Source organism: Sus scrofa, chromosome 8 (assembly GCF_054392235.1).
Source record: "Sus scrofa isolate SSC_HxYL_T2T_F1_AM1 chromosome 8, Sscrofa_HxYL_maternal_Yorkshire_Landrace_v2.0, whole genome shotgun sequence".
Classification (NCBI taxonomy): domain Eukaryota; kingdom Metazoa; phylum Chordata; class Mammalia; order Artiodactyla; family Suidae; genus Sus; species Sus scrofa.
In genome coordinates this window covers 138,498,439-138,512,685 of record NC_139390.1, presented here as the reverse complement: position 1 = coordinate 138,512,685, position 14,247 = coordinate 138,498,439, and the positions used below count along the sequence as shown (strand labels likewise).

The window sequence follows — 14,247 nt, the reverse complement described above, 5'->3', positions numbered from 1 at the left end:
ACTCACACAGGTCTGTGTCCAAATTGCCGCCTCTTTTCTGAACACCGGTCATGTTGGATTAGGCCCTCCCTAAAGACCTCATTTTAATTTAATTATCTTTTTTAAAACCTGTCTCCAAATATGGTTAAATTCTGAAACATATGTATTTGGGGGAAAGGGAGGAAAGGCCCAGTTGAGCCCATAACAAGAAGGGTGTGGTCACATGCTGTGATTGTTAAATAAATGAAATAATTTTAATAACCCCACAACTAAGTGCCGTATTTACTGGTTTGATGTAGGAGATATTCGTGAATGATGAGCCTGCTTAAAAAAAAAAAAAAAAAAAAAAAACAGACTAAGTGGAAATTAGAAAAAGTAAATTCTATTTGTGCTGCCAGCGTTCACTCAGTGTATTTGAGTCACGTTTATCAAGTCCCTTGGGCATTCTGCTAGGCAGTGCTACTCACTGTAAGGATGAGTAAGTCAGGAACTATTTATTACTCCTCATTGGCAAAACAGTGATTAGAAGTCTCTTTACCTACCTCATGAGATCGTCCCACAAATAAAATAAGAAAGAGAAAGTCTTTTGGAATGGAAGTGTGCCAGCCGAGTCATTATTAGTGGGATTTAAAAGAATAATCCCCTTTCTTGTTGCTGTTTTACCCAAAAATTTACCGTGAATGTTTTAGTCATTATAAGTGCAAATGCCAACCACTTATAGTGGGAAATTCTTAGCATACTGAGCATTGTCAAATTCAGGAAGCCAACTGTGATGTAACAGAGAGACGTGGAGTCTGACAACTTAAGTTTAAGGTTCAGCTCTTGATTGCACTAGCAGAGTAAACCTGCTCAAATCATTTAACCTCTTAGGATTGATTTACTCATTTGTGACTGAAATATCCTTATTTCCCAGGAAACCATTTATAAGGAATACATGTGATAACAGTCATTTGGTAAACTGTAAATCCCTATCAAAATATAAGATGATGACATTATATTATTTAAAATGTATTTTTCAAGCGACCAAGCAATCTATTAATGAGCTTTGTTAGCATTTAAATTGGAAGACACAGACAGCGCCTAAGCGTGTTTATGTTATCTTCAACTTGTGTGTTTCCAACAGATGTGCTGCACAAAAGATGGAGCATAGTGTCTTCACCAGAAAGAGAGATCACCCTGGTTAACCTGAAAAAAGATGCAAAGTATGGCTTAGGTGAGTCACTGAGATTCTTCAAGGCCTGTGAGAGTTCAGAGTCAAAGTCAGTTGCAGAGCAGTGGCGCTGGGGTACCAGCCCACCTGCATCGCCTTCACCCAGCATGGCACCTGCATCGCTGTCACCCAGCATGGCAGAAATGAGAAAGATGAAGTGCTTGCAATCAGTACTTCCACCAAATTTAAGTCCCATCCCACATGGGTAACCTATCAGATCATATTTGCTCTGCATCTCTACATGTCTGTGTGTCACACAGACTAATCATTAGTCCTTGAAAGCACCAGTGTCTGTCATGAATATTTATTTTCTTATTGAGGTGTCGTTGATATACAGTATTATATAAATTGCAGATGTACAATGTAGGGATTCACAGTTTTTGCAGGTTATATTCTATTTATCATTATAAAATATTGGCTATAGTCCTGTGCTGTGTAGTTTGTTTTTTTTTTTGTTGTTTTGGTTTTTTGTGGTTTTTTTTTTTTTTTTTTTTTTGGTCTTTTGAGGGCCCCACCCTCAGCATATGGAGGTTCCCAGGCTAGGGATCTAATTGGAGCTGTAGCCTCTGGCCTACACCACAGCTCACAGCAACATCAAATCATTAACCCACTGAGCGAGGCCAGGGATTGAACCTGTAACCTCATGGTTCCTAGTTGCATTCGTTTCTACTGCGCCACAACAGGAACTCCTGTAGTATATTCTTACAGCTTTTGTATCTTATACATGGTATTTTATAACCTCTTAGTCCTCTACCCCTAACTTGCCGCTCCCTAAGATCTTTTTAAAATGTGCTGTTTCCCAGGATTTCAAATTATTGGTGGAGAAAAGATGGGAAGACTGGATCTAGGTGTTTTTATTAGCTCAGTTACTCCTGGAGGACCTGCTGACTTGGATGGATGCCTAAAGCCAGGTGTGTTACATTTACATTTAGTTACATTTAGGTCTTTTTTTTTTTTTTTTTTTTGCTCTTTAGGGCCGCATTCACGGCATATGGAAGTTCCCAGGCTAGGGGCTAAATTGGAGCTACAGCTGCCGTCCTACACCACAGTTCACGGCAACTCCAGATCCTTAACCCACTGAGCGAGGCCAGGGATCAAACCTGTATCCTCATGGATACTAGTCGGATGCATTTCTGCTATGCCACCATGGGAACTTCCTGGGTAATTTCTTAAGTACTTACTGACAGGCATGGATTTGCACAGATGACAAAAGTAAAAATTGGGCAAAACAAAAAAAATTAGGGGAAGGTGACATTTCTAAGATACAGCATGAATTTCTGTTTGTTGTTGAAAATACCTGATTGTCTATTTTTGCAGGAGATCGTCTGATATCTGTGAATAGTGTGAGTCTGGAGGGGGTCAGCCACCATGCTGCAATTGAAATTTTGCAAAATGCACCTGAAGATGTGACACTTGTTATCTCTCAGCCAAAAGAAAAGATATCCAAAGGTAACGTCGTGAATGTCTCTTAAGCCGTCTGTTCTGTTTTACTTTCCGCAAGGACTTCAACGCCTTGAACAGTAAATTGGGTTTAAGCTTCTTAGTTCCTTTCTGATATGTGTAGTTCCAACTGCTTTACTTTTATGCATCAGTATAACTTTCACTCATCACTTCTAAGATTTTCTATCTCATTCCTCTTTAGAAATATATGCATAAAAATGGATTTATTCTGCAAACTCAGTGTCACTTAAGTAAATTCTGAGTACTTGCTGTTTTATCACTTCCTAAGCCAAATGAGAAATAAAATTCTTAATAATTGCTTAATTAATGTAGTTATGTAACAGTTAGCTATGAAGTCCTGATTGAACCCAATTATGAAAGGAAAAGGGTACCAATATACCAGAAGTGTAAAAGCAAGACCTATAATAGGACAAAGCATTTTGTCCTATAATCCCTGCCATTTGCATGTTGTGGCATAAAAGCACAAGAGATCAGATGACTTCAGTTCGAGCCGTGACTGGGCCACTTATTAGCTGTGTGACTTAGGCCCTCCTGAGCTATGGTTGTTTTTCTTTCTCTAACGAGGGTACGACGACCTGGGCCCTGCCTTGCCTGTCTTGCATGGAGTTGTTGGGAGGATCAAGTAGAGGAGAGTGTTTGAAGGATGCACACCCGGGTACATGCCCTGCAGTGGGCGGTGAGCAGGATCAGAGTCCATCTTGCTGCTAAACACAGTATACGTCCCTGTTGACTTTTAGGAACACTTCGTATATTATTTAAGTTTCTCTTGGTTTCACTTGCCACGTGAAAATTTTCATGTCTAATAAATTTGCATCCGTAATTCTTTTACATATGTCGCCTGTTCTTTGTCTCTTAGGAAAGCTTTCGTAACAGCCTTTTTCTTGTTCTTCTTTATAGGACTGCACCCGTCACATATGGAAGTTCCCAGGATAGGGGTCGAATGAGAGTTGCAGCTGCCGGCCTACACCACAGCCACGGCAGTGCCGGTTCCTTAACCCACTGAGCGGGGCCAGGGATCAAACCCGCATGGATACTAATCGAGTTTGTTACCACGGCTGAGCCACAACAGGAACTCTCCTAAATGGCTTTTTTAAAAGAACTGTGTGTGTAAGGAAGTTAGAGTTGCCTTCCTTGGTAATTACCTGAGGTCTGAAAAATGCAGTCGGATAGGGCAATATAAAACAAGTAACCATTAAAAAGGATCAAGGGTTTTTGGAGACTCAAATTATCTCTAGTTAGGGAATTAAGAAAGTCTTCAGAGGGGAGACTCACTTGAATTAAGTCTCAGAGAGCAGAAATGGGAGTTAAGATAAAAGGGGGTTGCATTTCAATAGACGTTGCAGAAAGAATGACCCAAAGAGGAAGCAAAGGAAGCAGAAAAGCACCTGTTCCATTTGTGAGGTCCTTGTGATGGCTCGAGGCCCCAGGTCTGGGGTTGTGCACGTGGTCGCCGGTATAAAATCCTCCCAACAATCGCCAGGGAGCATTGTTCGTTCGTGTGTGGAAGCACAGGTGTGTGTCACTGCCTGTTATTCTCACTGATGCATTTTGACTTTCTAGTGCCTTCCACTCCTGTGCACATTGCCAATGGCATGAAAAACTACATGAAGAAACCTTCCTACCTGCAAGACAGTGCTGTAAATCCTTCTGAGGATCACTGCTGGCCACGTGGCACCCCAAGACACATCTCAGAGAGCTCGCTTGGGCTGTCTGGGGGCCTGCGGGAAGGAAGCCTGAGTTCTCAAGATTCCAGGACTGAGAGCGCCAGCTTGTCCCAGAGTCAGGTCAATGGTTTCTTTGCCAGCCATGTAGGTGACCGAAGCTGGCAGGAATCTCAGCATGGCAGCCCATCCCCATCTGTGATATCCAAAGCCACTGAGAAAAGGTGGACTTCGACTGACAGTAACCGAAGCAAAGCTAAAAAAACAGGCGTTTCTGATACAACAGATTACTCTGACCAAGGAGATTCAGACATGGATGAAGCCACTTACTCCAGCAGTCGGGATCATCAAACACCAAAAAAGGCATCATTTCACTTGAATCTTTGTCTTTTTCACTTAAAAAAGCAAAAAAAAATAGCCAATATATTACAGAGCAAAATAATCTGCTCTGAACTGAGCACATTATTCTGGAAAGGAAGAATAATTTATATATTATGCTACTAACTGCTACTGCATTTGATGCTAGCTTTCAGAGAAATTAGCAGCTTCGAATACTAACTCCAAAATGGCTATTGTTCTGGGAACTTGCTACGTGATGACTGACACAAAGGAATGAATAGTCAGATTGTACTTGTTTTCCACAAGTTGTTAATCTCTTGCCTGCTTTATATTAATAAGAGAATTTAATATCCGGAAAAAAAAATTGTTCCCATGTAATTCATATAATGGGCAGTTGACTCTTTTGATAGCCTAAATTATTCTGAAGTTCTGAATGTATGATAATAAGAACAACAACATAGAGTATGGCTCATTTCCTGGAAATTTTAGAAATGATATGAATTTAAGCTCACATTCACAAGCGGACCCAGAAAATAACCTTAAGCCATTGTTTCACTGAAAAGCCAATATCCCTCATAAGACAGCTGTGCTCTTATAAACTGGGCTCGGCTCTTGTGCCTATGTTTACGTTGAACTTGTAAACATTAGCAAAGTAAATGTGAAGCCCGCTCATCGTAAAGGCCCAAGTTAAAAGCCACTGCTTGATGTGTATTGATTTTTAAAGGAAATGGGAATACTTTCTAAATTGGGGTGTATGAAAAGCATTGGATGAGAATTATGTAAAAGCCAGGTTTGAACTGGGTTCTGGGCTTCCCCGACCCGTGTCTGTTTGACCTGAAGCACGCCCTTAAATCTCTAGCCCCCGATTTCCTCAACCGTAAACTATGAAAGCATTGGATCCGATGATCCCTAAGCCCTCTTCCAACCCTCATGATCTTTGACTCCCCTCTGACCCTTAATATCTGGCTTTTTCTTAATTTTTCCCAAAAAGACATTTATTGATTGTCCTTTAATAATTCAGTGTGACTCTAACAAGAAATCCTTTTGTTTGTCTTTCTTTCTTAAGGAATCTTCCTCCTCAATGAATACATCCAACAAAATGAATTTTAAAACTTTTCCTTCATCGCCTCCTAAACCTGGAGATATCTTTGAGGTTGAACTGGCTAAAAATGATAACAGCTTGGGAATAAGTGTCACGGTACTGTTTGACAAGGTTTTCAAATATTTTCTCTTCTCCATTTCCAGCAGCCTATTGTATGCCAGTTTATCAATTGAATTCTTCTGCTTCAAAAGGGAAACTTGTGAAATATTTCCCAAATTAAACATTTAATTATATCTTAAAACGTTTTTAAAAACTTGAGCGTACTAGTCACTTTTTCCTGTGATATAAAAGAAATCAGACGAATGCAGTTTTTCCCCCGTAGATTTCATACTTGCTTAATCTGAATTATAAGATTTCAAAAATATAAAATTAATAAATATGCTTTATATACATTTGACAGCTTCTGCATCAGCATAGAATAATACATCTTAACCTACATCATAAAGTCTATTATGTATTTATATGCCTTTCTCTTCGTAATACATCTTAACATGTAAATATGATTAAAATCTTAATATTAGAAGTTCCCAAGAGTATATATGTACCTTTAAAGCAGTTAAAATATGAGCATATTTGATGAAATTACTTTAGAATTCTGCTAATGAATATACCCTAAAGCATAACATTATCATTTTTGACATTTGAAGGATATTGTTAGTTGTGAAAAGTCATTTAGAAGTAAAATTAAAATAGCACTCTTTGCATATAGAGATCAAAAAGAAAACATAATTTTCTAGCAGTTTTAAAAATATTATAACCCTTTTTCTCTTGTCTGTAACTTCTTTAGAATTTTATTATCTTCCTATTATGAAGGAGTATAAAAGCTAAATAACCACAAGAGATGGAGAATCTACTCCGTAGATCTCATTTACACTGTAATAAAACTTCTATCCCAGAACCTTTTAAAATGTAAAGAAAATTTTTCCTTGACTTCTGAGATTTCACATTAGCAAATATCATCTCAAGTACGATTCCAAGTGCTGTTCTAGCAGTTACATTCTCACACTCATTTTGCAAAGTTGGATTTTCCTTTCTGCTCGTGCATAATGCATGGCATAGACCTTTAAAAGGAGGAGCGGCTCCTCATACAGTCAAGAACTAGCATGCTGTTATTTTCTCAATAAAATTTTTTTCTGAAAAGTAACTGCTTTCATATTCGGGAAACTTAGCTAAAAAGATTCTTGGGTATTGAAGTAATTGCCTGTGCTCATGAGATGCTGCTTCTTTGGCTGATGAGTTGAATGCTTTCTAGGTCTCAGATTTGTAAGACAGAGTGTAAAATTTTTCATATTACAGAATGTTATTTTCGCTGTTTCCACTTAGGGAGGTGTGAATACCAGCGTCAGACATGGTGGCATTTATGTGAAAGGCGTTATTCCCAAGGGAGCGGCAGAGTCTGATGGCAGAATTCACAAAGGTACAGTGTGTGTGCTGGGAATACATAGAGGGTTATCACTCTAACACATGCAGGAGAGACTAGGACGTTAATACAGACCTTCAAATTATTCATTGTATAAAATAAGAACATACCAATTCTTTTAAGACATTCCAAAAACCTTATTTCCAACTTATCCTCTAGTATCAGAAAATACCTTAGGGCTCCTATTGTGGCGCAGTGGTAACGAAACCCACTAGTCTCCAGGAGGATGTGGGTTTGATCCCTGGCCTCGCTCAGTGGGTCAGGGATCCAGTGTTGCCGTGAGCTGTGGCGTAGGTCACAGATGCGGCTCAGATCCCCAGTGGCTGTGGCTGTGGTGTAGGCTGGCAGTAGTAGGTCCAATTCGACCCCTAGCCTGGGAACTTCCACATGCCACGGGTGCAGCCCTAAAAAAGCAAAGAAAAAAAAGAAAAGCAAATATCTCAACAGTGTTTTAGTTCATGTTTTGTGCTTCCTAAAAAGCAAGATGCCCGAGAATGGGAAAGGGATAACGCCCTTGCAAAAACACTGACATCTGCATTTCTAGTAAGAACTAACTAGATTAGTTCCCTCCAATCTCTCTGTATTCGTAGTTCAGTTTATCTTTTCCCATAATTTAAATTGACTTGCTAATAGAGATACAGTATCTTGTTCTAAAATGAAACCAAGATTAGCCATCGAATTGGGAAAGGGATTAAATACATGTTAAAGAAACTGTGACAGTTTTGTCCAGAGGTTTGTCTGTGTCTCTTCTCAAGCAAATTAGTACCAAACAAGACCCCAGAATCTTAAAGAACATGTAGAATCTTTGTGATTTGCATCTTTCACTGTTACTGCCTGATGTGTAGGTGATCGAGTCCTAGCTGTCAATGGACTTAGTCTGGAAGGAGCTACCCATAAGGAAGCTGTGGAGACACTGAGAAATACAGGACAGGTAACAGATGCTTCTGTCAACGCTTTTTAGATACTTTAAAAGAACATAAATGTATGTGAATAATACCAGTTCCACTGGGATTGCCAGATGTGTTACTCAAGAAACAAAGCCTGATTCATGTAAACACTCTCAGATATTTTTTTCTTCCAATTTGGGCAGCAAGTGTTATGATGAGAATTTTTCTTGAGCAAGCTGGCTTTCTATAGCATTTGTAGACCTAATATTGCCGGAGATCTGCCGGGAGGAAGGGGAGTGATTGCGTGTAAAATGTCTTCATAAATATCTAGTGTTTTTCACTTATAGTCATCCTTCAGCCCAAAGGCTGAATTCAACATTGCTCTAATACATTTTGAGTCTGGGAGTTTACCAAATTATTTATAATGATCATTAGTTTATTAGGATGGTGGTGATTTTATTCTAAGAATACCTGAATTGTCCATGACATATTTGTCATTTTTATAATAGAATGTTTTTCAACAGAAAATAATAAAAACTTGGTTTTGAAAGTTTCAACCCCTAGCTTTTGTCCCTCTATTTTTTTCTGCCTCTGCCTGTATTTTGGTGGACCAGGTAGTTTTAAATGACTTTCTACAGTTAACTATGCAAAGTTCTGAAATCTTATCTAGTTTCTTTCAATTCTTCTTAGTTAAAGTGCCCTTCTGTTTGTCCAGGTGGTACATCTATTGTTAGAAAAGGGACAGTCTCCAGCATCCAGAGAACATGTCCCTGTAACCCCACAGTGTACCCTTTCAGATCCAGATGCCCAAGGTCAAGCCCCAGAAAAAGTCATGAAGAAAGTGACTCTTGTCAAGGACTACAGCTTCGTTACTGAAGGTCAGGCCTTGGGAGACTGTCATCTCACCTTAAACTTAAACCTGGATTATTCAGTATTTGATTTTTTTTTTTTTTTTGGGTCTTTTTGCTATTTCTTGGGCCGCTCCCACGGCATATGGAGGTTCCCAGGCTAGGGGTCGAATCGGAGCTGTAGCCACCAGCCTACGCCAGAGCCACAGCAACTCGGGATCCGAGCCGCGTCTGCAACCTACACCACAGCTCACGGCAACGCCGGATCCTTAACCCACTGAGCAAGGCCAGGGACCGAACCCACAACCTCATGGTTCCTAGTCGGATTCGTTAACCACTGCGCCACGACGGGAACTCCCAGTATTTGATTTTTGCATGTTGGATCACAATTCATTCCCGGGTCACTGGAACTGCTCTTGTCAAATGTAAATTATAATCTCATGCAGTGCTATATTGAACTAAAAAAAAAAAAAAAGACACGTATTTGTAGTAAAGTCTAAAAGGCTTTGGGTAATGAAATCATGCATGAAACAGATTATGGTCATTTCATAGTGCCATCAATAGTTGTACAATTCAAAATAAAATTTATAAGGGCAAAAATATAAATAATTGCTGAGAACGGCTTCAACCTCTTATGAAACCTTGACTCTTACATTTTTCTGTATTTCTGTTAAATTTTGTGGACTTGTGACACTAACCCTGGGCAGAAATCCACCTAATAGTTCGCAGACACCGGTCTTACAAATTTTGCCGGTCTTCGGACATACCGCTAATTGGTGGTAAAATAAGGAAATAAAGATTGATGGCGTAGTGAGTTTTTCATGAGGCTAAATGTGTTCGTCATGCAGAATGCCCTCTATTCTGAGGGTCCTTCTTTCTTCCCTTTGAGGGTACAGGTGTCCTTTACTTTATAAATGGTGGTGCTGGTGTGTAGTCATTGTCTTGTCTTTATTTTACATTTTTCTTTGATTATACAAATGCCAGCAACTCTGAATTAGTACCCCAAGTAAGGAGGAAATATAGCCCAGCCTATATGATTTTTTCCTGATTATGAAAATAAAATCAGCATATCTACCTTATCTTCGTTTCTTCCACCACTTTTTTTGCTTTTTAGGGCCACATCTGAGGCATGTGGGAGTTCCCAGGCTAGGGGTCGAATCGTGGCTGCAGCTGCCGGCCTATACCACAGCCACGGCAACACCAATCCTTAAACCACCGAACGAGACCAGGGATTGAACCCGCGTCCTCTTGGATCTTAGTTGGGTTTGCTGCTGCTGAGCCACAATGGAAACTCCCCCACCACTCTTTCTTTAAATATGTTCTCTCATGCTTTCCTGGTTATTGTTCTTTTAATTTCTTTTGTTGATGAGAACATTATCTTAATGCCTTGCCGTTTACTGAATTAAATTGTACCTCACCTGAACATTAGATGGTCACCTCACTTCCGCGTAACCTTTCCCTGTTATTTGTTCATTCTTCTCTCCATCTCTCTCCCACTGTGCACCTGAATTTCTCTCCTCCGTCCCTGGATTTTCCACTCTTCTCCTCTGTCATTCTACAGTCTTTTAAAATATTCAGAGTTAAAGCATAGTTTCATTTTTCAGAGCCCTTTTCTCAGAACCCACTTTTCTGATCAGGCAGCTTAGTAAATTTTCAGTAAATTGAATTTTCTTAATTATAATGTGAAATAGGACTAAAATATAGAATATGGTACAGTAAGTGCATATACAACTGTAAAAATGGTTGAGATGAGCCTTTTAAAATATATCTTAGGGCGTTCCTGTCCTGGCTCAGCGGTTACCAGCCTGACTAGTATCCATGAGGATGCAGGTTTGATCCCCGGCCCTGCTCAATGAATGAAGGATCCCGTGTTACTGTGAGCTGTGGCATAGGTCACAGATGCGGCCCAGATCTGTGCTGCTATGGCTGTGGGGTAGGCTGGCAGGTGTGGCTCTAAAAAGCAAAAATAAAATAAATCTTAAAGTATGCATGTTTATAATGTTCGTATGTATACACAGCATGTTAAGGATACTGAAATTTTTTTTTTTTTTTTGATATCTTTCTCTCTCCAGAGAATACATTTGAGGTGAAATTGCTTAAAAATAGCTCAGGCCTAGGATTCAGTTTTTCTCGAGAAGATAATCTCATACCCGAGCAAATGAATACCAGCATAGTTAGGGTTAAAAAGCTCTTTCCTGGACAGCCAGCTGCAGAAAGTGGAAAAATTGACGTGGGTGATGTTATCTTGAAAGTGAATGGCGCTCCTCTGAAAGGACTGTCTCAGCAGGTGAGCCCCTGGCTTGTGGCAAATAGTTTTCAGTGAGATGGGTTGGCCTTGCAGATTGATTTCATAATGCTGGTTTAACTGTGTCTTCTTTTGTCATTCTTGGTACTCCCAGGAAGTCATATCCGCTCTCAGGGGAACATCTCCAGAAGTATCCTTGCTTCTCTGTAGACCTCCTCCTGGTGTGCTACCGGAAATCGACCCTGCTCTTTTGGTGAGCTTGATGGAGTAGTAGTTGAGTGATGTAGTAGCTGTACTGGTTTCATCATTGCTCAATCCTCTTGGGTTTCATCCCGGTTACTTTCTTTTTTTAACTAAAGCATAGTTGGTTTACAATGTTGTGTTAATTTTTGCTGTATAGCAAAGTAATTCAGGGATACATATGTACATTCTTTTTCATATTCTTTTCCATTATGGTTTATCACTGGAGATTGAATCCAGTTCCCTGTGCTCTACAGTAGGACCGTGTTGTTTATCCATTTGTCTATAATAACTTGCATCTTTTAATCTCAAACTCTCATTCTGTCCCCTCACCCACCCTTGACCAAGTCTATTGTGCATTTCTGTGGGTCTATTTCTGTTTCATAGATAAGTGCATTTGTGTCATGTTTTAGATTCCATGCATAAGTATTACCATATGGCATCTGTCTGATTGACTTAATATGTTCATCTCTAGGTCCATCCATGTTGCTGCAAACGGCATTATTCCATTCTTTTTTAGGCAGAGTAGTATTCCATTGTGTATATGTACCACATCTTCTTTATCCGTTCATCTGTCAGTGGACATTTGGGTTGTTTGCATGTCTTGACTGTTGTGAATAGTGCTCCTGTGAACATAGGGGTGCATGTGTCTTTCTTAATTATGCTTTTTTCCAGATATAGGCCCAAGAGTGGGATTGCTGAATCATATAGCAACTTGGTTTTTAGTTTTTTGAGTCACTGTCGTACTGTTTTCCGTAGTGGCTCTACCAGTTTACATTCCTACCACTCCCTGGTTACTTTTTTAGCAGGAGTGTTATCTTGCATGGGTCACATAACCTCTGAGTGAATTCTTTATTTGTGATATAAAGTAATTTAATTCTCTTTCTGATTTTCTCTTCCAATTCTAGAATTCTAGGATTTTAGGAATTTATTTTCCAAACACGAATAGAAGAAGACATAAAGCAATAGTTACTAAAACTTTCCATCCATTTCTTCATTAAACCAAACTTGGAAATGTAATCCTCACTCTGACTAGTTTAAATGAAAATGAGAATTACTTAAGGTTTTTTTGCTATAATTTTTAATGCTAGAAGTCGCATCGTAAGCAATATGTTTGTCCATTTCTCTTTCTTATGTTAAGGAATAGCTAAAGGATCCAAAATCTATTTTGAATATTGTTGGTTATTTATAAGTTGTTTACTGAATCCATACAAAGAAGCGTAATAATCTAATCGAAAGACCGCCTTTGGCTTTTCTACTTAAAATAGTATTCCGTTACTAATGATGGTGATTGTGCAAGGCAGAAGTGTCTGGTCCAAGAAACTCCTACATGGGGGCAGGGATGGAGGGAGAGGGTGAATATTGTAAGTGTTAAAAATATCATTTAAAAACGCTACATTGATTTGGGGCACTAGATAGGAAAAACTGAGTGGAACCCTCTTGATGAGTATATAAATGGATACAGTCCTTCTGGAGCAATCTGGAAATATTTAACAAGGCCTTTAAAAATATCCTATGTGCTAATTAAAGAAAATTCTATTTCTGTTATAGAAAATTATAAGAAAATAATGAGACACTCAGGTGAAAATCTATATACAAAGAGTTCTAGATTTCTATTAATAGTGAAAGGGCCGAAACAACCCTGTTTAATAAAAGGATAATTCTGAAATAAGGATTAGCCATATGTAAGATTATTATACAGTTTAATGCAATTGTTTCCACAGTATTTCACAGAATACTCATGGTAAAAACTTAAAAGCTGGATACAGAATACAGTATATTCTGTGACTCTGATTCTCAAAGTATAAGCTGTACAATCTTAGCAGTTGTTACTTTTATATACGATTCTTTTCTCTAATTTTTGGGGGGTCTTTTTAGGGCTGTACCTGCTGTATATGGAAGTTCCCAGGCTAGGGGTCAAATCAGAACTGCAGCTGCCGGCCTACATCACAGCCACAGCAACATGGGACCTTAGCCGCGTCTGCAACCTACACCACAGCTCACGACAACGCTGGGTCCTTAACCCACCGAGCGAAGCCAAGATGAACACTAGTCGGGTTCGTTACCACTGAGCCACGGTGGAAAGTCCTCTCTAACTTTTTTATTACCAAAAAATTAATTGAGTATTTTAATGGGAGGCACTGTTAACATGTGCATTTTCAATTCAGTGTTCTAAAGCTAAGTTGTCGCCCTCTGATCTCTTTAAATGTGTGCACTACAGACCCCACTGCACTCTCCAGCACAAGTACCTCCAAACAACAGTAAAGACCCTCCTCCACCGGCCTGCGTGGAGCAAGGCACAAGCTCAGATGAAAATGAGATACCCGACAAAAGCCAGAACCCATGCACATCCCCAGCCCGGAGAGACAGTTACAGTGACAGCAGTGGGAGTGGAGAAGACGACTCAGTGAAAGCTCCGGCAAAGATACCAAACATGAGCTGGAGTTCAGCTTTGCATCAGACTTTAAGCAGCATGGTGTCACAGGCACAAGGTCAACGCAACACACTTAGGAGTCAAGAAGATACCATTTGTACCATGTTTTACTACCCTCAGAAGATACCTAGCAAACCCGAACTTGAGGACAGGTACTGTCAATATTACGATGGAGAGCGCACAAAGCAACTGGTTGCTCTTAGTAACAAGAGCAACGGTCTGCATTTATCTAAGAATGAAATGTGTCTCTGTGTGAACTTCGCAGTCTTTAGGCAGAAGATGTCTCTGTTGGATATCTAGCTGTTGTAGTGAGCAAACCCCGGTACATACTCTAGCTGTTTGACCTGAGCCTTGCTGCCCGCTTGAGCATATTACTAGTAATTAGGAAAGTGTTTTGTATTTCACCATTATACTTACCAGA

The 14,247-nt window shown here is 39.6% G+C and overlaps 1 protein-coding gene across 39 annotated transcripts in view; it reads left to right on the top strand.

Moving 5' to 3' along the window:
* The window catches only part of PTPN13 (protein tyrosine phosphatase non-receptor type 13), a 216,182-nt gene that overhangs the window by 162,764 nt on the left and 39,171 nt on the right, over positions 1-14,247 (top strand). For 22 of the 39 annotated variants that reach the window (XR_014813441.1, XR_014813438.1, XR_014813439.1 and 19 more), the window contains 11 exons: positions 1,103-1,192; positions 1,993-2,100; positions 2,507-2,638; positions 4,211-4,674; positions 5,717-5,848; positions 7,076-7,169; positions 8,018-8,103; positions 8,775-8,937; positions 10,980-11,194; positions 11,307-11,405; positions 13,614-13,978. Coding sequence is in view for 28 of the 39 variants with exons in the window: in XM_084973535.1 (XP_084829661.1) it covers positions 1,103-1,192; positions 1,993-2,100; positions 2,507-2,638; positions 4,211-4,674; positions 5,717-5,848; positions 7,076-7,169; positions 8,018-8,103; positions 8,775-8,937; positions 10,980-11,194; positions 11,307-11,405; positions 13,614-13,978 (1,948 nt within the window). In the remaining 11 variants the exon portion in view is untranslated. Of the gene's footprint in view, positions 1-1,102; positions 1,193-1,992; positions 2,101-2,506; positions 2,639-4,210; positions 4,675-5,716; positions 5,864-7,075; positions 7,523-8,017; positions 8,104-8,774; positions 8,938-9,071; positions 9,492-10,979; positions 11,195-11,306; positions 11,406-13,613; positions 13,979-14,247 lie in introns of those variants that run through there. The other 17 variants (XR_014813440.1, XR_014813435.1, XR_014813432.1 and 14 more) reach the window with 2 other exon arrangements.